The sequence below is a fragment of the Carica papaya genome, chromosome 4 (genome assembly GCF_054855325.1).
Source record: "Carica papaya isolate Zhongbai chromosome 4, ASM5485532v1, whole genome shotgun sequence".
NCBI classification, from domain to species: domain Eukaryota; kingdom Viridiplantae; phylum Streptophyta; class Magnoliopsida; order Brassicales; family Caricaceae; genus Carica; species Carica papaya.
This window is the reverse complement of record NC_142312.1, coordinates 22,817,544-22,840,038: the sequence shown is the minus strand read 5'-3', so window position 1 is coordinate 22,840,038 and position 22,495 is coordinate 22,817,544. Positions and strand designations below refer to the sequence as shown.

Sequence of the window (22,495 nt, the reverse complement as noted above, 5' to 3'; positions counted from 1 at the left end):
AGGGAATTTCGTGGAGTCGAACAATCTCCTCGATGTAGAGACGGGCTAACTTGCTAGTAGAATCTGTTGTTCTGATAGGCAGGAAATGAGTGGTCTTAGTCAACCTGTCAACAATGATCCATATTGCGTTGCGATTGGAATAGGTTATAGGTAAACCGGTGATAAACTCCATAGCCACATACTCTCACTTCCATTCTGGAATAAGGAGACCTTATAATAAACCACCAGGTCTTTGGTGTTCGGCCTTCTCTCTTTGGTAAGTAACGCATTGGGAGACATAATCAACAGTATCTTTGTTCATTCTAGTCCACCAGTAATGGTGTCTGAAGTTCGGGTACATCTTGATACTTCCAGAGTGGATGAATAACTTAGAGGTATGGGCAGCCTTGAGAACATCCATTCTGACTACAGATTGAGCTTACTTACTTTCTTTAGAAGTAAATTTACTTAGATTTTAAGTTATCTCTGGGTCGGTGGATTGAGCTTATCAAATTTTCATAAAAAGATCAGGCAAATTCTGAATCTAGGTGAGGTAGGCATTATTGCCATAATGATTAAGGCGGAGTGTTTGCATTCCATCAACTAGCTTCTAATTAGAGGTCATTCGAGTTAACAAAGTGGATTTTATCTGACTAAAAACATCACCAACCACATTACCTTTACCGGGGTAGTAAAGGATTTTTCAATTATAATCCTTCAGGAGGTCCATCCAATGTCTTTGCCTCATGTTCAGTTCTTTTTGTGAAAATATATATTTTAAACTTTTATAATTAGTGTAAATTTCAAATGTCTGGCCATACAAATGGTAGCGTCATATATTTAGGGCAAAGATAATGACAACTAACTCCAAGTAGTACGTGGGGCAATTACGCTCATGGAGTTTTAGCTATCTAGATCCATAAGCAACTACTCTACCATGCTGCATCAACACACATTCTAAACCTATGTGAGATGCATCGTAGAAAACCTGAAATCATCCAATGTTGTCAAGAAGGATCAACACTGGGCTAGAGGTGAGGCGATACTTCAACTTAGCAAAACTTTCTTCATATTCCTAATCCCAAATAAAAGCTACACCCTTCTTAGTGAGGCAGGTCAATGGAGTTATAATCTTTGAAAATCTGTTAATGATTCGCCGATAGAAATCGGCCAAACCAAGAAAAGTATACACCTCAACAACATTTGATGGTCGGCTTAAATTAATTATAGTTTCAACCTTGAATGGATCAATAGAGACTCATTTTCCAGAAATCATATGGCCAAGGAAAGATACTCTATCCAACTAGAAAGAATATTTGTTGAATTTTGCATATAAGTGATTTCGACGGAGGGTCTCCAATACTCGAGACAAATGGTCTGCATATTTTTTGCAACTCTATGAGTACACCAGGATGTCATCAATGAATACGATGATGTATTCATTAAATACATGCTAAAAAACCTTGTTCATAAGATTCATGAAAGCAGCAGGAGCATTAGTCAATTCAAAAGGTATAACCTTGAACTTGTACTGACCGTATCGGCATCAAAAGGTCATTTTAGGGATATTTTATTCCTTAACTCTTAACTAATAGTACTCTGATCTGAGATAAATTTTTGAAAAGACTGTAGTACTTTACAACTGATCGAAAAGATCATGAATACAGGGTAATTGATACTTATGTTTTACTGTTACTCAGTTGAGTTCCCTGTAATTAATACACAATCGGAGAGAACCGTTTTTTTTTTCTTTACAAACAGCATCGGGGCACCCCAAGGGGAATGACTGGAGTGAATGAATCTTTACCCAAGAAGCTCGGAGAGTTGGTGTTCAAGTTCAGCAAGTTCGGTGCGACTCATGTAATAAGCAGACTTTGAGATTGGTTAAGTTCCTGAAAATAGATCGATAGAGAATTCTATCCCCTGTGGAGGAGGTAGGACAGGCAGTTCCTATAGAAAGACATCCGGAAAGTTAAAAACCATAGGGATTGTATATATGACGAGATTGACATCCATATTCCTGTTTATTCAAAGGTTAGAGAATAGCAAAACTCATAAAATTTTATTTCATTTTTGGTGAACAAAGAGTTACAAGTTTACTTTCATAATTAATAATTGCTTTATATTTCTCTAACCAATCCATTCCTAAGATGACATCAAATCCTAAGAAATTTAAGAGTATAAGATCTATTAACAATTCAATTACTGAAGCTTTTTTGTACAATTTTTATACACACAATGAGATTCTAAAAGACCTCGAGAGGGAGTCTCTACTAGTAATACCTCATTTAAAGATTCAGGCTTAACATCTAATTTATAAGTAAAAAAATAAGAAATAAAAGAGTGGGTAGCACAAGTGTCAATCAAGGCTTGAGCAGTGGTGTCGTGAATAAAAAGTATATCCTGAATGACAGCTAGAGTGGCGAGGGCACCGGGCTCATCAAGATGGTAAACATGTCCTTGGACTACTAGTCTGGTCATGTTTTATAACTGCTAGGGACAATCTTTAACGAAGTGTTGAGTACTTCTGCACTTGTAGCAGATATTGTTTAAATGCCGACAAGGTTGATTACCATGAAAGCGTCCACAATGCTGACATGGCTGGGTAGGTTGTGTAGGGTGTCTAGTAGGTGGAGGCAAAATGTGAGAATGAGCAACTCGAAGTCTTTTATCGGGGTAGCTATTAACTAGTTTGGGCAATCTTCTTCTTGGTTATTGGGGTTGGTGTTGCTGTTGTTGGGTACGAATGTGAGTAATGTGTTAGTGTTAGGCCAACTGGACATGTTCCAGCACCTTAGCATAAGAACTGGGTCTCAACATCGCGACCCGATCGTAAATGTCGGCGCGAAGGCCCTTTAGGAATTTCTTGACCTTACGACTCTCAGGGGTGATCATTAGAAGGGTAAACCTAAACAGTTGGATAAATCGAGCTGCATACTGGACAACTATCATATTTCCTTAGTGGAGGTCCTAAAATTCCTCATTTTTCTTTTTTTGAACATAAATAAGAAAGAAATTTTCAACAAAAGCGTGCATAAAAACCTCCCAGGTGTTATGGATGGGTAAAACATCTTTGTTAAACCGCCACCAATGTTCAGCTTCTCCGATTAACATGAAGGCTGCTATGGGAACCTTTTGTTCTTTTGTCAAATCTAAGATAGAGAAAAGTTTCTCAATCTATTAGATCTAGACTTTTGCGGTTAAGGGGTTAGGGTCTCCTTCGAAGTGTTTAACATCTCGCTAATTACTGTGTTAAAATAATTAGAAAATCTTATTTATTCGGGCCATTGGCCGCGTTATACTTAATTAATTTACGCTGCTTAATAATTATCTTAATTCATAATTTTGATTAATTTTTATTTATTTAAGTTTTATTTAATTTTATTTTATCCTAATGCATTTAATTTAAATATAAAAATTGAGAAAAATTTAGAAAAAAGTGAATCGTGAAGAAAATCCCGCAAAAAAATCCTGCAAGCAATCTAGTTGCCTGCGCGGGTGTTGGGCATTATGCGCACGCGCAAGCGCTCACAGTGGCAGCGGGACTTGCGCACATCCCGTCTGTATGAACGCAAGCACGGGACGTGTGCACAACAAGCACGTCCCCTTCGTACGCATGGCACGGGGTCAGGACCTGCACTTGTCGCCTTGCACGCTGATAAGTGCCGCACACTATGCATGTATCATCCGCGCAGCAGGCTTGTGGGGATAGGCCCTATGCGCCAGGGGCTTGCGGACAATAGGCCTGCCTGCGCGACAAGAGACCTGTGCACCTGCAGGCTAGCCTGTATCGCGCCGGCTAGAGTACTACCACCTCAGGTAGTGCACTGTCGTCGGTGGAGGAAGCCCTCCTCCCCCGTTTTTTATGCCAAATCTTTTTTCCTCTATCTTCTCCAGATTTAGCCACTTAGTACGAATCTAACAGTTCAAAAATTTTATAAATTGCCCTCTCCCTTCCCTTCCTTTCCACACTTTCATTCTTCTATTTTTCAAAGATTTAGAGAGAGAGAAAGATAGTAGTCCAATTAGAGAAGAAGAGAAAGAAATGAGAACAATGAAGGCAAAAATATCGAGGTTTCAGTAAGTAATCTAGTATTTCTTTCAACATCTTAAAGAGTATTTTTAGATAAAATAATTTAATATGATTGTTATGTTGTCTATTATGTATTCCTCTATATTCACATAAGTCGAATTGTTTTTATTTTTAAGCACACTATGTGAATTGTAGACATTTGATGAAATTGCATATAATAAATAAAATATGCAATTGGTGAAAGTAAAAAGTATAAAAGAAAAGAAAAAGAAAAAAGTGGAATGAAGTCTGTATGGTCCGAAGTGTATCCGTATTGATATACATATTGCATCAAGTGTCTCATTAGATTTTTTATCTCTGAGGAGTATCTGTCTCTCCCTCCCTTATCTGATCTGAAAAGATGTAAAAGGACCACTCCTAGTGGATAACGACATACTCTCTGACGAGAGTGGTGTCGCACTATCTGTAGGGGTCACGTGGCTAAGTGATGTCGTGACTATAGATATCTGTTAGGGCCACTATGGTTGGTATGGCCGTGATTATAGATCGTACCATGGTTTAGCCAGTTAGAAATGGGCCTGAGCAAAATTCCGTATCTGTATCTGATCTGTCATTCCACTTGGATAGTTAAAAATCTATATTAGCCATCAGAGATGAAAGTTGTAACGAATTCGTGAAGTATGACATGAAAATCTGAGTATTTTATGAGTTATTTGATTTTTTCTATTATTTGGCATGATGTATGTTTGATTTTGTGTATTAACGCATTGTTTTCTTGACAAATAAATAGTTTTTCATAATGTGAGAGAAGTAATTAAATGGTAAGATAAAATAATTAATTTTTCCTTACAATGTTAATTTAATACTGTTTTCCTTACTGAGCATATAGAACTCACTATTTCTATGCTCCCCCTCCCCAAATGAGGAAGAAAGTGAGGAACCGCAGGTTGACCTACCCTTGAAAGTTTATGAGGATCCCATGGATCCACAAGTTTAAGTGCATGACTGTTCTCGCACTCTGATGAGTCCAATAGCATAGTAAAAGAAGTGGCTCTAAGTTTTATTTTATTTTTATATTTTGCAGGCACTTCTAACCTCAGTATATGTATGTATTGAAACTCATATATATTTGTAAGTGATTTATAATGATTTGTTCCACTGCATAAATTTTTTCATGCACTCGTTATTTTGAATATGTATCTAATACTCATTTGCCTTAATTAGCACTTGGGATGTCACAGATAGTCTCATAGCGGAATTTCACTGATTAAATCCCTTGCACTGAGACTTTATGTAGATGAACCCTTTAGAATCTAGGAAAGAAATAAGCCATCTTTTCAAGATGAAAACTTCCAACTCGTGTTTTACTTTCTTTTATAGCAATGACGCGAGGAAAACCATCCGTAGAGCATACTAAGCAACCTGAAGCCCTGGATCATCCGATCAAGGCTGAATCTATGAAATGTTTTTGAGCCATCCAAGGATTAACTGCAGCCGTAGTACAGAAGCAGGTCAACCCTTGTTCACATCGTGCCCCTGAATTCCGTAACACAGATCGGTCTATCTCCCACAATATACCAAAGTTTAGGAAACTTAACCCCTCACATTTTTAAGGTGGCCCTGATCCTTTAGTAGCTGAAGCCTAAATCCTACAAATAAAGAAGTTCTTTTTTGTCATAGACCTGACCGAAAAATAAAGGGTCCCTCTTGCAGATTTCATATTAAATGGTGAAGCTGAATACTGGTGGCGGCTCAAGAAAAAAGTCATGTCTACCCCTACTACCTGGAAAATTTTCATGGATGTTTTCTTTGATAACTTCTTCTCTACTTATGTTGAGAAAAAAAAGAGGAGAAATTTCAGCACCTCTGCCAAGAAAGCCTATTTGTAGCCTAATATGTAACATGTTTTGTTCAACTGTTTAGGTTTGCCCATTTGATGTCACCCCAAAAGTCAAAAAGTTAGAAAGTTCCTTAAGAGTCTTCGTGCTGACATTTATGACCGGGTCGTGATGCTGAGACCCAGCTCGTATACGGAGGTGCTCGAACAGGCCCAGTTCACCGAAGATTTTATCTCAGTCAAACACCAATGCATTGCTCGAGTCCGTACCTAATAATAACCCCAACAGTTTAGAAGAAGATTGCTTAACCCAGTAAGTAACCCTCCAAACAAGCTAACCAGAGTTACCCTTCCTCCTGCCCTGCCCCCACCTACAGCTCCACCTGCCCAAGCTAACCAACCCTGTCAGTATTGTGGTCGCTCGTATGGTGACTTGCCCTGCCGGCATATCAATAACGCCTGCTATTGGTGCAGAAGCACCCAGCACCTTATAAAAGACTACCCTCAACGATCAGAGGATGTAGCTCAACCCATAGTACAAGGTCAAGTGTACCACTTAGATGAATCTGATGCCCTTCCTGCTCATGTCCTCATCCATGGTATGCTTTCTATTCATAATACTCATGCCAATTTCTTGATCGATACTGGTGCAACTCACTCTTTTATTTCCTATACATTTGCTTGTAATCTAGAGTTTAAACCAAAAGTTTTAAGAAAAATGTTAGTGGTGGAACCTCCCTCTAAAGGACTACTAAAAGCTCATTGTGTATATAAGGACTGTAGAATAAAAACTTCAGGGTTAGAGGTATGTGTAAACCTGATACTATTAGATTTTTTAGGATTGATGTAATATTAGGAATGAACTGATTGGAAAAATATAGAGTTGTAATAGACTATGAAAGTAAAATTGTAACTTTACGATCCCAAAAAAAAAAAAAAGTTATTGTTATCATTTTCTTAATGATTGAATATGGACGTTGATCCTACTATTTGTTCCACACTAATTGTTTGTAATTTTTTAGATGTCTTTCTTATTGAACTTCTTGGTCTACCTTCCCCATGTGAGGTAGAGTTCTTGATTGAATTGTTGCCTAGAACCCAGCTGATCTCGAAGTCTACATATCGTATGAGTTGCGTTGAGTTAACAGAGCTGGAACATCATCTTTCTGACCTTATCACTCGAAAATTCGTTCGCCCTAGCCATTCCACTTGGGGCGCTCCGGTGTTGCTCGTAAAGAAAAATGATGGTACCCTCTGACTCTGCGTGGACTATAAGGAACTCAATCGAGTGAGCGTTAAAAGTAAGTACCCTTTACTCCGGATCGACAATCTCTTCGATTAACTATAATGAGCTACAATCTTCTTTAAGATCGATATCAGGATCGGGTATCACCAGTTGAGAGTTAGGGAAGAAGATATTCCAAAAACTTCCTTCCAATGCAAGTATGGTTTGTACGAGTTCAGGGTGATGTCGTTCAGATTGACCAATGCCCCAACAGCCTTCATGTACCTAAATAACCGAGATTTTCAGCACGCACTAGATCAGTACATCATTATTTTTATTGATGACATTCTAGTGTACTCCAAAAGTCGTGAGGAACACATTATACATTTAGCTATAGTGTTGGAGACTCTCCGATAAAACCAACTATATGTAAAACTGAGTAAGTGCTCCTTTTGGTTGGATCAAGTTTCTTTTCTCGGTCATGTAATCTCAAGTGAGGAACTTATTATACATTTGGCTATAGTGTTGGAGATTCTCTGAAAAAATCAACTGTATGCAAAACTGAGTAAGTGCTCCTTTTGGTTGGATCGAGTTTTTTTTCTCGATCATGTAATCTTAAGTGAAGACATTTCTGCAAACCTGTCCAAGGTGGAATTGGTAATCAGCTGGAGTCTACCCACCAATGTGGCCGAAGTACGTTATTTCCTTGGCTTAGCAAACTATTACCGATAATTCATTGATGAGTTTTTCAAAATTACTGCCTCTATAACCCGACTTACCCGACAGGGAGTACCCTTTGTCTAGAATTATGAGTGCTGTGAAAGCTTCATGGAACTGAAGTGCCATCTCACCTTTGCTCATGTGTTAATCCTCCCTAATGATGTTGGGAGATTTCAAGTTTACTGCGATGTATCTCATATTAGTTTGGGGTGTGTCTTGATGCAGCATGACACAATAGTCGCCTTTAAATCCTGACAAGTCAAAGTTCATAAGTAGAACTACCCTACCCACGACCTGAAATTGGCAACCATTATTTTTACCCTGAAGATATGGCGGCATTACCTATATGGTCAGACTTTTGAAATCAACACTGACCATAAGAGTTCCAAGTACATCTTTTTTCAACGGGAGTTAAAAATGAGGCAAAAGCACTGGATGGATTTTCTAAAGGATTACGATTACCGGATCATCTATCACCCCAAAAGAGGGAATGTAGTCATTGATGCACTGAGCTGAAAGAAGCCTGCTATGTTAGCTCAAACCATGGCCTCCAATTGGAAGATAATGGACATTATACAATCGCTCCTCCTTAACTACTATGGCAAGGACACCTATCTCACCCAGATCCGAGCCATAGTGGATCTCTTTATGAAGATCTAATAAGCACAGGCCACAGACTCATAATTCACCAAGAATCTAGGTAAGTTCACTTCTGATGAATCTTCTGATTTCAGAATCTTGAATGATGGATTGTTCATATTCCAGAACCAAATTTGGGTCCTCATTGATGTACATACGAATGTACTCAAGATTGTCCATGCTTCCAAGTTATCTATTCATCCCGGGAGTACCAAAATATACGGGGACTTGAAGCGATAATATTGGTGGCCAGGAATGAAGAATGATCTAGTTGACTATGTCTCCCCATGCCTCACTTGTCAACAGATAAAGGCAGAACATCAGAGACCTGATGGCTTGCTACAAGGTCTTTCGATTCCCGAATAGAAATGGGAGCATGTGACTATAGACTTTATTACTGAATTTTTCAGGACCTGTTATGGTCGAAATACTATTTGGATTATTGTAGATAGGTTGACTAAGACTACCCATTTATGCCCATTCGAACCACAGACTCCACCAGTAAGTTGGTCCGCCTATATGTTGATGAACTTATTCGACTTCATGGAGTCCCCTCATCCATTGTGTCCAACCACGACCCTCGGTTCACTTCTCACTTTTGGGACAGCTTTCAAAAAGCTCTGGGATCTGGTTTGTACTTCAGCACCGCTTATCATCCCCAGACGGATGGTCAATCAGAGTGTATGATTTAGACATTGGAAGACATATTGTGTATTTGCGTTCTTGGCTTTGGTGATAACTGGTATGAGTATCTTCTTCTTTTTGCATTAACTTAAAATAACAGGTATCATTCCAGCATCGGTATAGCCCCATATGAATCTTTGTATCGAAGGCCATGTCGTTCCCCTACTTGCTGAAGTGAAGTCGGGAACTAGTACCACTTAAGACCAGACTTCATTCAAGAGACCATAGAGAAGGTCGCAATCATCCGCAAGAATTTTGCAACTGCTTAGAACCGCCAAAAAAGTTACGTCAATAATTGTAGGCAACCCTTGGAGTTTGCCGTGGGATATCAAGTTTTGTTAAAATTCTACCCCTATAAAGGCAAGATGTGGTTTGGGAAGAGAGGGAAGTTAAGCCCTCGTTATGTGGGACCTTTTTCGATCATCGAGCACATTGGACCGGTGGCATACCGCCTCACTCTATCCCAAGAGTTCGCGAGTCTGCATGATGTCTTTCATGTCTCGATGCTCAAAAGGTACCACACTAATCCTTCTCATGTTATTCTTCGCGATGAGGTACAAGTACAGGCTTATATGACCTATGAGGAGGTTCCCGTAGAGATTCTCAGGTGGACCGATAAGGTGTTGCGTAATAACACGATTCCCATGGTGAAGGTACGACGACAACATCATATCCCGGAAGAAGCGACGCGGGAGTTGGAGGACGAAATGAGGAAAAAGTATCCAGACTTATTCGAGACAAATTTGGGGACCAAATTTTTTTAAGGTGGGGGAGATGTAACACTCCGCCCATCACTATGTTAAAATGATTTGAAAACTCTATTTATTCGGACCTTTGGCCGCGTTAAACTTAATTAATTTACATTGCTTAATAATTATCGTAATTCTTAATTTTGATTGATTTTTATTTATTTTATTTTATTTTATCCTAACTCATTTAATTTAAATATAAAAATTGAGAAAAAAAAATTGAAAAATGGCAAATCAAGAAGAAAATCCCACGGAAAAAATCCCGCGAGGAGTTTGGTTGCTCGCGCAAGACGTCTCACTCGCATCATTCCTACAAAAGAAAAGGAAGACTCGAGTTGGTGGTCTAATTTTTAAGAAAGAAATATCCTAAGTATCTAGATTAGTTTTCTAAATTATAGCCTCAGTTGTAAAGAATTATTCTGCGTAACTGCTCTAATATCATTTGTAATATCTCAAATGTTAATTAAAGCATAAGGGTACAGAAATAAAAACATACACGAGTACATTTAAGATAATTGTATGCAGTAGAACTGAAGGGCGCGTGGAGCCGCACCTCTGTTTGTACATGATGTTACATGTGCAGATTGCGCACCTCGCGCCTCTCACGGAGGGGACGTGCGCCTGTGCTGGCCGTGAGCACGAGGGTGTATACAGAGCCCGCGAGGCTCGCGCAGACTAGGAAAACTCTGGTGTAGCCCCTTACGTGAGATTTTTCTGCCGTTTTTCTTCTCTATTTTTCATTAAAAAATTTAAATTATAAATGACAAAAACAAATATTTATTTAGGTAAAATAAATGCGTAAAAATTAAATTTGTTCGTAAAATATAAAATTAATATTTTTAAATCCATTTTCGTCCGAAGTTTGAAACAAAATAAACTTTAAAGAGTTAATGATCTCAGGACCCGAATAAATAGAAGTTTTACACATAAATTAAGTGCAAAGATTTTCGAAGTATTACACTGTACATGCTTTATAATAATTTTTTAGTTAAATCAATAATATTTGGTTAAGAAAAATTACTTAATTATTTGATTTCTACATTCACATTGGTAAGAGTGATATATTAATATAATATTTTACTACCAAAAAAAAGTTTAGGTGTAGATAAGAACTTAAATATGTCAAGAGAAAGACAAAAGTCTATGAAAAAATAGATGTTGACTTTTTAGTTGGTGTGCAACTAAAGAATTAATGATTATTATATGGAAGAATTGTGACAGTAACGTCCTAAACCCAAAACTAGGTATTTTTTTTCAGTGTTTATGAAAAAAAATCAATATAAAATCCAACATAGAAGCAACAACTCAATCCAAGCCTCCTGTCCAAATCCATGAAACAAACTATACCATACACATACATCCTGTTATAATTTTATGTTCCACTACTATATGTCGGACAACCCAATACAAAATCCAAGTTTTTTGTCCAAATCCAACTACCAGACAGCCACACACACAGATCTCATTCAAGGAAAACATTTATTAAATTTAATGTTGGATATATACTTTCAGAATAGACAGGAGGCAAGTGGTTGTCAAACTAACAATTGTAGCATCCTTCGGCCATATATTACACAGCATAATACATTGCAAATGAAGCTAAACGTAACCCACAGACCATTAAGAGTACACTTACAGTCGACGCAAAGCATATTGGTTCAATAACTACTAAACAAGTCTAGTCCCTAAGATCTTCTCAATAAATCAATCTTCAATAAGCTTCTTGGTCAACTTGACTTCTTGCCCTATTTTTTGTTGCCTTCCTCGAATCTCTTTTGTATCATCATACAACATCTACCAATTCAGAATCCACCCACAAACATGATTACTAAGTTGTCTGCTTATACAATTATCTTTTTTTTTATTTTGAAAAGCAGGTTCCAATAGTATTTAGAGGCGATTTCATCATCTCACCAACGAAAAAACTGCAATCCCACCACTGCAAAACAAGGTCCGTAAGGTTCATAACATCATTAGGAGATTCATATGAGAGCAAGATGAGAAAAATTGACAAGGTTCTCAAGAAGTTGATATGCTAAAGATCTATCTCAAACTACACCAAATAAGCTCAATGCATGCACACAATGTAAGCATGTATCAACCATTAACCATTTCACCAATCAAGGTTACTAAGAGATCCATAAAACAGCAAGATGACAATTATGTGATATTTTAATGACCTATAACAATGACTATGTGGAATCTTAGAGATCCTTTTGGAATCCACAATTAGTTTCCTTTGAATCGGTAGCCATTTATAAGGGAAATTCACTAGCAACTTTCCTTTTACATAAGTCACTACTTTTTTAAAAAATGGATCAAGTTTGTGCTCAAGAAGCAATTCAAATCCTACAACTTAATAAGCATGCGTCAACAATAACCATTTCACTAGTAAAGGTCATTAAGATATCCATGAAAAGCAATATAACAGGTATGGTGTGAGGAGTACCTTTAATTTTCCATTTTGGGCAAAAGTGAATTAATCTTAACACAAAAAAGAAAATGTCTCTAGGTGCTTCAAACAAGCTCCATATGTGCACACTAATCATGTTAATCACTATAATTAAATTACTTGTAATGACTCATCAGGAGATTAAATATATTTATTTTATGCCATTAGAAAGATAAATAACTTTTTGAAGTAAGAAAGATAAATAACTTATCCTAGTCCTTCCACCAAAAGACAAAAGAAAGTGGCATCCTTAAGAAACTGGCATTAAAAAAAAGCTATCTTAAGCTACAGGAAAATAAGCTCCATATATGGACACATTGCAAGCAAGTATCAAACCAATAACCATATAACCAAAAAACTAAAACAGAACAGTGACTAAAGGAGTTGAAAGGAGCAACAGAAACCTTGTAGTTTCGGCAACGAAAAAACTTCTACAGGCTTCTTTGATCTCCACGATGTCGACCGTGGGGCTCTAAGTTCGCAATGACAAACAGAAAATGGTACCTTTATGATTGACATTGGGATTTTGCAATGGGGGACAGTCCGAAGAGTTCACTAAATTCAACATTTTCATGATTACAGCTAACGGTAAAAGACAGACACAAATGTTCAATTGAAGGCTTGGAGTATCAAATTGGTTAGAATTCATGATTTCGAAGGTGAGGAATGAAGCTTTGAGATTTTCATTGAAATTAAATCAGGCGGTTAGCAACAAAAAAATTTGGACTGGAGCTGTGGGAAGAAAATGAGTCACACAAGACCTATGGGTTCTCACCTCAAGCTGCAGGAGGATGCACAAAGAAGATGACTGTGGACCAGATCGGATAGAAAAGAATAAAGAAGATAGGAAAAGCTAGGGAATTTTCAGGCATGGTGAAAGGAGCTTTAGGAAATAAAAAGGGTTTTTTGCCAACATTTTATTCATGTAGATGTTATGTTGACAAATGTTTAAATAAAATTATCTAGTGTAGCCAGGTGAGCAGCTACACTGGGTACAAAGTTCAATAGCGACTAAACTAAGTATTGTAAGAGCTAATTTGAATCAATTTTGAAAGTACGGGTTTAATTTGAATACAAAGTTTGTATGAGCTAATTTGAACAAAGTCATAAACTACATGAACTTTTCTCATATGTTAAACCCAAGTTGTTAAATGCTTCTTTATTCTCACCGGGAGATAATAGATTTTATGCTTTTAGTAGCTGTGGGAAGAATGAGAGATTTACATATTGGCAGTGCTACAATGAAAGACTAGCTCTGCAAACAATAATTATATCTCAAAATCCAATGTTTCGCAATAGATAAAGATAATTAAGAGTACAAAAGATTTAACTACATTCATCACCCCTTCAGATCCCTTCAATTTGTAGAAAGAACACGTAAGCTACTTCAATTCCAAAAATGCAGCATGATACTATCAAATGATATTTAAATATATATTAATAAAATCAGTTCAGCAGTTGGATTTTATACAGGACTCACATATATGGCTGTAATATGGCCGATTTGTCTTAATCGTGATAGAAATAAGAACAAAAGCCACAATGCCAAGCATGGTAACCAGTGGTCATATATGCCCAGCCCTTGTTACTGTTTATTGGGTCTAATTCAGAAAGGGTGTAGTATCCCTAAAGGGGAAAAAAGACCAAAAGCCAAAACAAATATGATTCTAGCCTGTGGAACAAGTGTTAGATTGAGTTCACTTCCAACAACTTTCCATGTCAATGCAGTATACAAGCACAAAGAAGTTTAATATGGTAAACAAAGGAAATACCATACAAGTATAATGCATTTAACCACAGAGGAGAAGCAGTTGACAATGCGAGGTCTGATCAAAAGCTATTTGCAAAGTGAGGCTAGAATACGGCGAGGAGGTTTGAAAGGCCTTCGAGAGTGGAGGACTGCCCAGTTATCTACAAGTAGAACGTCACCTTTCTGCCACGGAATGGCAACACATTCCTCTTCAAGGATTCTTAAACAATCATAGATGATATCACCTGGGAGTGGTCTCCCATCCCCGAAAGTGACTGCCTTCACAGGATCATTCCGAGCATCTTCCCAGCCTGTATAAGCAGCTACCATGCTATTGAACCAAATTTTACGTTGTCTTGACTTGTCATACTTAATAGCTGGGATTGGACCCATTACAGTTTTCACTCCCTCTTCCATCCACTCCAACTTCATCCCCAGCTTGTTAGCCCTGGTTGCAGGTTTTGTTAGTGGAATAAACTTTGGTAACATAATAAGTTTAGTATCATACAACCATTAATTTATAATAACGAATTACAGGTAGTCAAATAAAACTGTCAATAACTCCAAAAAAAGAACGAGAAAATCCATATCTAACTCATTAAAATGCATGAGAAAAGAAAATGATGAAACTTGGCCTGTTCTTCTTTCTCGTTGGTTGTTCAAACTGATGCATTTTAGAAAACTAAACTCTGCAGTCCACTAATTAGAAGTTGACACACAAGTCTACGGAAACTCTGATGTATCCTTCTTTACTATCCACTTGATGAGTCAAACATAATTTGTGAGATTGTTTTGTTTTTTACCAATATATTTGTTGACTTTGGGAATTTGATTTTATGTTTTTTGAGTTTTGGATCCTTATCAATGTCAAATTCTATTAAGTCCTTGATCACTTCTATTAAGTCCTTATCAATGTCAAATTCTATGCCACCAAAAGGATCCTATCCTATCCAAAAAGATTGTCTTACGGTGGTAGTTGGCCATCCTATGAAAGAAATTAGTATTTCGTCCTCTTCTCTGAACCAAATTAGTCTAAGACTTGTCTCCAAGAAATCTCCTCTAGAAGTATCCAATAAAGCCAACTCCAATTTAGCCAACTATCTTCTCTCCCTTTCAGCTTCCAAAAGCTCCAAAGTAGAATCTTTTCTATCAAGCTCCTTGATCTCACAAGGAATGTTCTTCCTCTAATCAACTCATTGGCCCTAACCTCAAAACTCCAAGGCCTTTAACTTCTTCTTAGTGGAAGTTTCAGCCAACTTTAAAGGTTGTAAGCCAACAAGATTTGATTCCTTCCACCAAGCCTAAACCATATAGCTAAAGCTAACCCCTTGAGTTGTTTCTTCTCAAATTAAATTGGAATTTGGGACCCATTTAAAACCATGTAGATCAAGCCATATAGGATAATGGTCCAAGGTGTCAATTCTGGTCAGGTTAATGCTCATACCATCAATCTTTATCCCTTTAAGGCACACCAGTTCCCCTTTCCACTCTTCAACTTAATTAACACTCTCTGGCTTTGGTCATTGAGATCCCTCACATTGCAAGAAATAATGCGACTAACTATTGGAAATAGCAAGTGGTGTAGATACTGCCTCCCTGCTCACGACCTGTTTCTCCCACATTATTTTTATCCTGCACAAAGCCCTCTTCTTGTATCTATCTTGGATTCCATATGTCTTTACTGTCACCCCTGGAACGCCTTTGTCGAGATTAAGGCTTTTTTGTTGTGTCCTTGAGATGCTTCCTGATGATGATCTGGGTTTCCTTTACAATGGGTCCCAAAATGATAGCTGTCCGGTGGGTTCCCTTAACCAAGCCACTGCCTATGAGTCGCCGGCTCATTCTTCAACAGGCACGCGGTCAGAGCCCTGGGCTCTGTTAACTGTTCTCCAGTTCTTGCAGCAGCATTATCTGGCAATGTTTAAATTTTTATTAGCTTTTAGTTTATCTTTTTCTCACATTTTGCCATACAAGTTTGTGCTTGTGTCATCTTTATGACTTTAGAGAATTGGTTAATGCTTAATTTACATTTCAGGTAATCATCTTGTCTTATTCTTTGTTCTTTTTGTTTGGGTTTCTACCGCCAGTTTCCTGTGAATCTCTTGGATTTCAACTATTAGAGTTAAGCTTTTCTATATGCAGTCAGTGCAAACGTGAATACAGACTGTATTTTGAAAATTTCTAATTAAATTATCTGTTTACTGAATTTTTATTCATGATATTTAATTTACAATAGCTAAATATACATAGGAGAATACTTAAAAGAGATTTAGTAGAGAGCTAAATATAAATTAATTTCATAAAAAAAAAAAAGCTTCCAATTATGAAAGTCAACTATGATTCTGCTTTGTAAGGAGATTTCCCTAAATAGACCAATCTGTATAGGATTCCTATATTCCCCCTCAAACTAGTTTTTCAAGATGTTGAGCAAACCAAGTTTAGAACTTAGTTCTTTGAAAGTCTTCTTAGGTAACGCCTTAATGAAAATATCTGCAGTTTGATGGCAAGACTGAATGTGTCACAAGGATAGTGCTCTTGACTCTATCTTCTTTTTAACAAAGTTTCTATCAATCTTCACATACTTAATTCGATCATGATGAAATGGGTTCTTTGCCACACTTATTGTGAATTAATTATCAAATAACACTTTTATAGGCTCTGAAGAGGGAATTCTTAATTCAGTCACTACCCTTTGTAGTCACATTCATTCATAAATACCATATGTTAAAGCTCTAAACTTAGTTTCAGTACTACTCCTTGATATCATGGACTGTTTCTTACTTCTCCAAGTAACTAAGTTTTTTCGGACATATGTACATTATCCAGAGGTGAATCTACTTTCAGTCGTAGGACCAGCTTAGCCTGCAGCAATATATATTTCAAATAAGCTTCTAGACCATAAGCTTGCAACTCCACCTACATTGACGAACAACTACTTGCCAGCAATTTTGTGGTTTCCCCATTAATCATCATTAAAAAAGCTAAGAAAAAAGATCTATTCCATCATTTTGTAACCAAATAAGTTAAATAACTGGCTTGTGCCAAAGTATCGGCATGTCACTATAATGAACTGATATGCATCAATGCTTGAAAGAATTCTCTCATACAACTGCATAATTATAAAACCCAAATGAAATCAGATACATTAACTTTTATGTGAAAGTGATTATCAAGACCGGAACTTGCAATAACTAACAAACCTTTCCTCAGCCACACTCTTGTCCTTTGTCATGAATGTTGATTTCCACCCGCGGCCAATTGGAGATGAAGGGTCATCGTCTTCCCCCAATATTCGTGTGTAGATCAGACCATGCTCCTCTAATTGTTCAACAAATTCTGGGTGCCTCGTCTTCATCCTCTCATACACAATGTGGCTAAGAGCAATAGGAGTTTCTCCTCCACTTACTGGCTCTACCTCACAAAAGAAAAATAGTTTTGATGGGAATTCAGGGACCTGTGGACGTCAACCTGGCAAGTTCAAAAGCAGGGTATGGAATTGCAACAGAACACAACGCTACATGCTATGAAGTTATTCTATTAAAATGGTCATAATTGAACAAAAATAAAAATTCTAAAATACATATAAATCATACAAACCTCAGTCGATAGAGCAAACAATTCTTTAGCAGAAAAATGATATTATAAACAAAAGGCACCAAGGGGTGCCACTAAAGTACAGAAGCAAGAAACTTTACATAGAAGGATCAGCCAAAATATTTAAAAGCTCCTCAAGATCTTCTCCAAAATGAAAAGGAAGACTTCTGAACAAAATAAATGTGGTCTGGAACCACCAAACTTCTGATCCTAGAAAATTAGATATAACAATGTCAAATAATTTATGTTGTCTCCAGATGATCCAAAATATGGTGAGGGTAATAAGCTTCCTGTTCATTTTTTGGATAGGAAAGAAAATATTCTTACAGGGGAAATTAATGGTGCGGAGGAATAGTTGACCTACTAGAGGAAAACAAATTTTTAAATGATAAAGGCATGAGAAAAAAGAAAAAAAAAACAACTAACTAAAGAATAGCCAATCAATTTCCACTGGAAGTAGATAAAGAAATATTATGATTGAAGCCATGCACGCCTTAGCCCAGAGGAATCCCAAAATAATCAATCTATCCCAGAGAAATAAAAAATGAGAAAATTGATTTTTGAAGAACCTTGAATTCATCTCAGGTTCAGCTTTTCATTCTTGGAAACCTGAACACTATCCCAAACCAGAAGTTCAAAGGAAAAAGAGCCATCTAATATCCCAACTTATGCCCATCAGGCTAGTGAATCTTCTCCTCTCCAATCAACATAAGAGGAGATGGTTGCAAGATTTATTGTCACGTAGGGAAAGGGGCCATATATTTTCAGGACAAACAGCTCTTAGCCTAAAGTTCTCCATGGTGAGAATGCAAACCTGAGCTTCTTTCCAAACAAAAAAAGGCCGCCTAAGGAGATATTTTGAGTTTCCAAAACTGTTCCCATGGAAACCCGTCAAAGATGAGATCTTTGCTCAAAGTCAATAGAAAGAATTTATTGAGATCCCTCCATTCTTTGTGACCGTCAAATTTGCACATCATCACTATTTTTTGTCCATCACATTTATCTAAGGAAGAAGCCAAATGAATTCCTCAAACTCTTTCTCATTGAGATTGTCAGTAAGGGGAATGTGCCATATCCTACCGAAAGAAGAAAGAAGACAAATAAATTCCTTCAACTCAGATCATTGCAATTATGGCAAGGGGAACGTGGTATACCCATCTTCCCAATGGATTAACACTTCACGCGGACCATGGCAAATCTAGGAACCTAATAAAGCCTAAGGAGTAGGAATAGGAATCCCAAGTTGAGGAAAGGTAAGGAAGAGAACATCCGGAAAAGCAAGTTGCCGTGCGTGAAACTTCTTCAAAAAAGAGACAAGGAAGACAAAATGCAACTTAGAATCTTCAGGCAAGCTTAAGTTATAGGTCACCAAACCAATAGGATCCACAACAAAGAAGGAACCATAAAGGATCAATTCTTTATTGTGCTTATTGCCCATAAACCAACATGGCAAAAAGATTTTATTTGGAACAAATTTTCAATTAAAGAAGTTTTTATAATTTTGTATCTTTAAGTAATTTAGATTATTTAGATTTATTTAGACATTTTAATATTTTAGTTTTTATCTTAAGGAGATTAAGTATTACGGAAATTAGAATTTTTTAATTTCTTATTTGTAATTTCCATATTGGTGGTAATTAATACATGCATAAAGCTAATAGCAACGAGAAAGAGGATAAATAATAAGAAATTAATAATTTCTTTGCTGGGTTTTTATTCTCTGTTATCTTTCTCTGAGTTTTTGTTCTCTGTTATCTCTCTCTGCTTGTTTTTCCTAGTTATTATTTTGTCTAACGTATCATATTCAGTCTACTTCTCCCTATGTTTGTTTCCCTTTATAATTTCATCTGCCTTGTCTACATTATCCATGGGACCAGTTTAAAAACTATTTGTATCATAGCCCAACTTCTAATGAGATAGAGAGCGAGAGAGATAATAAAAAGTGAGGGAATCCCATATGGGAGACTATGGCCCGGAAGACAACACTAAACGAAACCACTACAAAACCAACCAAAAGAAGGATGCACATAAGCATTTAGGTTCTCATAACATACTAACCTCTTGAGCTGAAATTTATCAGGAAATAAGATATCAAACTTAAGACAAATACATTACCAGTCAAATGACAAAAGAAAACAAAAACACTCACTTAGCAAACATGAGAAATTCAAGATATTGATTCACAACAAACAGAAAATAAAACCTACACAATACCGAATATAACAATACGAAAAACCCAGTCTGGTGAAAAACCCGCAGATAAAATTGGGACCCAAAATAGCCATGAATCTCAAGTAAACTGAACTTGAATTTCTGTACACACAATACTTGACCAATTGAAGGCAAATCCTTGCTAGTTATTAACCGTAAAAGAAGATACAGTTTTTTTTTTTAAAAAAAAAGGAGCAAATACCTGGGCCATTTCATGGTGGAAAGGAATCTTCTGTTCAGGAGGGGACTCATTGGACGTAAAGACTCTACCCAAAACGTTAGTACGAGGAGCGGCACCTCCGACGTAGGGCAACTCCTCGTAACCAAACGCCTCAACGACGTAATTGAAGTCCTCAGCAGTAGTGACAGGGAAACCTCTAAAGAGCACCGCTCCTGCCGTGTGTAACAAGGAATCGATGAAGGGTTTATGGGTGTTAATCGTTTGTCTGAAAAGCGATAGAGAGAAAGGAATTGTTGATTTTGGCGAGAGAACCACAGGGAAAGGAACGGAATTATAGTGCTTCTGTTGTGGAATGTTGGTCTCGATGAGTTGATCAGCCATTTTTATTCCCTCTTTCTGGGCCTTTTTCTTTCAGTTGAGACTTGCGAGAAAGAGAGAAGGGTGCTTGGATTCCATGGGAGTTTTGATGGGAGAAGGAGCTTAACTTGGACGCATTTTGGGTCTGGGTTGCAACTGTTTTGTCCCTAAGTGCGCATGGATGGCGTGTTTTAGCATGATTTTTCTACCATGACCAATTATTCTACATCCAATCTAAGATTATGTCTTATTATATTCCATCACATAATTAAATTTATAAATAATTTTGTAAAATTTATTAATTATTTTTTAATTTTTATGTCACTAATAATAAAAAAGGTAACATTAAATCTAACTTGTAACTATAATAATTATTTCGTCTTATAATATGGTGGTATAGCATTTAAATATTTATGGTGTATTAAAATAATATTACTAGTAAAGCGTGTTGTTATCCTTATTAAGGAAGAATAATCGAAGTAAATTATTTTAAAAAGTAATATGAAATTCATATTAGTTAATAAAATCATTAATGAATAATTATTATAAAATTTTTTATTTAAAAAAATTAAATCTTAAAATTTCAAACTAGGGTTGATCTGTAAAATAATTTACTTGTATAAATAAATGCTGTATATGCAAATTGCAACTTTATTAGAATAGAATAAAAACATAGTAGAGCTTTCACAAAATAAATTTTTCAATTTAGAAATATACCAAATTCTATACATCTACGTGACCACCGTCTCATACTCTTCTCATGATCCCTTCTCTCCCTCTTTCAGCTACGTTTGAATCTTCATGGTGTAGAACTACTGTTTTAACCCATCATACCAACAACCCCTTCAATCAATCACATTGTAAACAACTAGAAGGGGATGAATAGCTGAACAAAAAATTATTTATATAGTTTAAAATTTTCATATAAACAATAAATAATTTAAAATAGCAAAAATTAAATACTAAAAAAGGTAATGTTTAATTGCTTGGTAATTAGATCATGCACATACATACACAGACCTTTAAATATCATCACTTCAAAGATTTTGAATGCATTCATTAAAATAAAATTAGCATTTTTTTAGCAGTTAAAACGTAAATATAACAACATGCAAATTTCACCCTTACCTGAAGTGAGATTGGAAGATTATTTATTTATTTGAAATGTGGATAAATATAATTATATTTAATATAAATATAAATTTAATTCATAAATATAAATATATTTGTGTTTATATTAATAAAAATAAAAAAATATATATATAAGATCGGGTTTTAACGAGTTTTGGTAGTCCAAGCTTGAACTCCATTCATTTTAATACTATACTATTTTTTTGTCAAACTCTGACTCAAATAATATAAAGAAAAATTAAATTCAAACTGTAATTTAAAAAAAAAAATTATTGCAAATTGAATTCAACGAAAAAATACGTCATTCTTACTAAAACATAATTAAAACACTAACTTTCATTTGTCAAGATAAATTTGAAAAACATGTTCTTTTAATGATTTAGGTATAATGAATTTTCTGTCTTTTTAATAACTTACCTAGAACTAACTTTTTAAAGTTAGGCTTCCGCTAAGCCTAAGAACAATGTTTTTCTTAGGGTTTAAGCACAATAATTTTCCTATATCTAATCCATACTAAGGTTAGTGTGACAACCACTCTTCTTATAAGATATTTACATTAACCAATTTTGAAGAAAAAAAATAAAATCAAAGATGTACTTGTCAAGTATACAAATTGGAAGCTCATAAAATTTTTTTACAACTTTTTCTTCAAATTGTCTTGTGAGATTGCGCAAAAGCTTAATGTTTCTTTTGGTATTTATAGATGAAGAAATCTTTGAAGAAGGGACAAGTGAATTAAATTATCCATAATCATACTTTTAAGGATTTTAGGCTTCACGTTCATACAAAATATTGTTTAGAAGATACTCTTATTTTTTGTCCTATAATTAAAACTTTTGAACATGGATAACAGTTTGTATAAGAATTTATTTTAATTCAATCTATCAAAATTGAATTCGATACGATTTTTTCTCGTTAAAATGCAAGTTCTGATTAACTAGATTCGGGTTGAG

At 36.1% G+C, this 22,495-nt stretch overlaps 1 protein-coding gene across 3 annotated transcripts; it reads right to left on the bottom strand.

Annotated features, from left to right (window-relative positions):
* Positions 1-11,328: 11,328 nt before the first annotated feature.
* On the bottom strand, positions 11,329-20,597 carry LOC110818313 (2-oxoglutarate (2OG) and Fe(II)-dependent oxygenase superfamily protein). 3 transcript variants are annotated; one of them, XR_002540394.2, is made up of 4 exons: positions 20,076-20,597; positions 17,269-17,522; positions 14,091-14,516; positions 11,329-11,805 (listed from the first exon to the last, which is right to left on the bottom strand). XR_002540394.2 is itself a non-coding variant. In XM_022047134.2 (3 exons), exons 1-3 carry the CDS (start codon positions 20,433-20,435, stop codon positions 14,156-14,158), a joined length of 975 nt encoding a protein of 324 aa, XP_021902826.1. In that variant the 5' UTR covers positions 20,436-20,596; the 3' UTR covers positions 13,729-14,155. The 3 variants fall into 3 exon arrangements, 1 of the variants encoding a protein (XP_021902826.1); XR_002540393.2 differs by having other exon boundaries at positions 14,096-14,516; positions 20,076-20,596; XM_022047134.2 differs by lacking the exon at positions 11,329-11,805 and having other exon boundaries at positions 13,729-14,516; positions 20,076-20,596.
* Positions 20,598-22,495: the final 1,898 nt, after the last annotated feature.

What these genes read in the sequence shown, in the direction of transcription:
- LOC110818313 (XM_022047134.2), bottom strand. Translation starts at nt 20,435, where the DNA reads ATGGCTGATCAACTCATCGAGACCAACATTCCACAACAGAAGCACTAT. An exon ending in TCCACCATGAAATGGCCCAG is followed by an intron (nt 17,523 to 20,075) that starts GTATTTGCTCCT and finishes TGACGTCCACAG; the next exon opens with GTCCCTGAATTCCCATCAAA. An exon ending in AAGAGTGTGGCTGAGGAAAG is followed by an intron (nt 14,517 to 17,268) that starts GTTTGTTAGTTA and finishes ACCTGCAACCAG; the next exon opens with GGCTAACAAGCTGGGGATGA.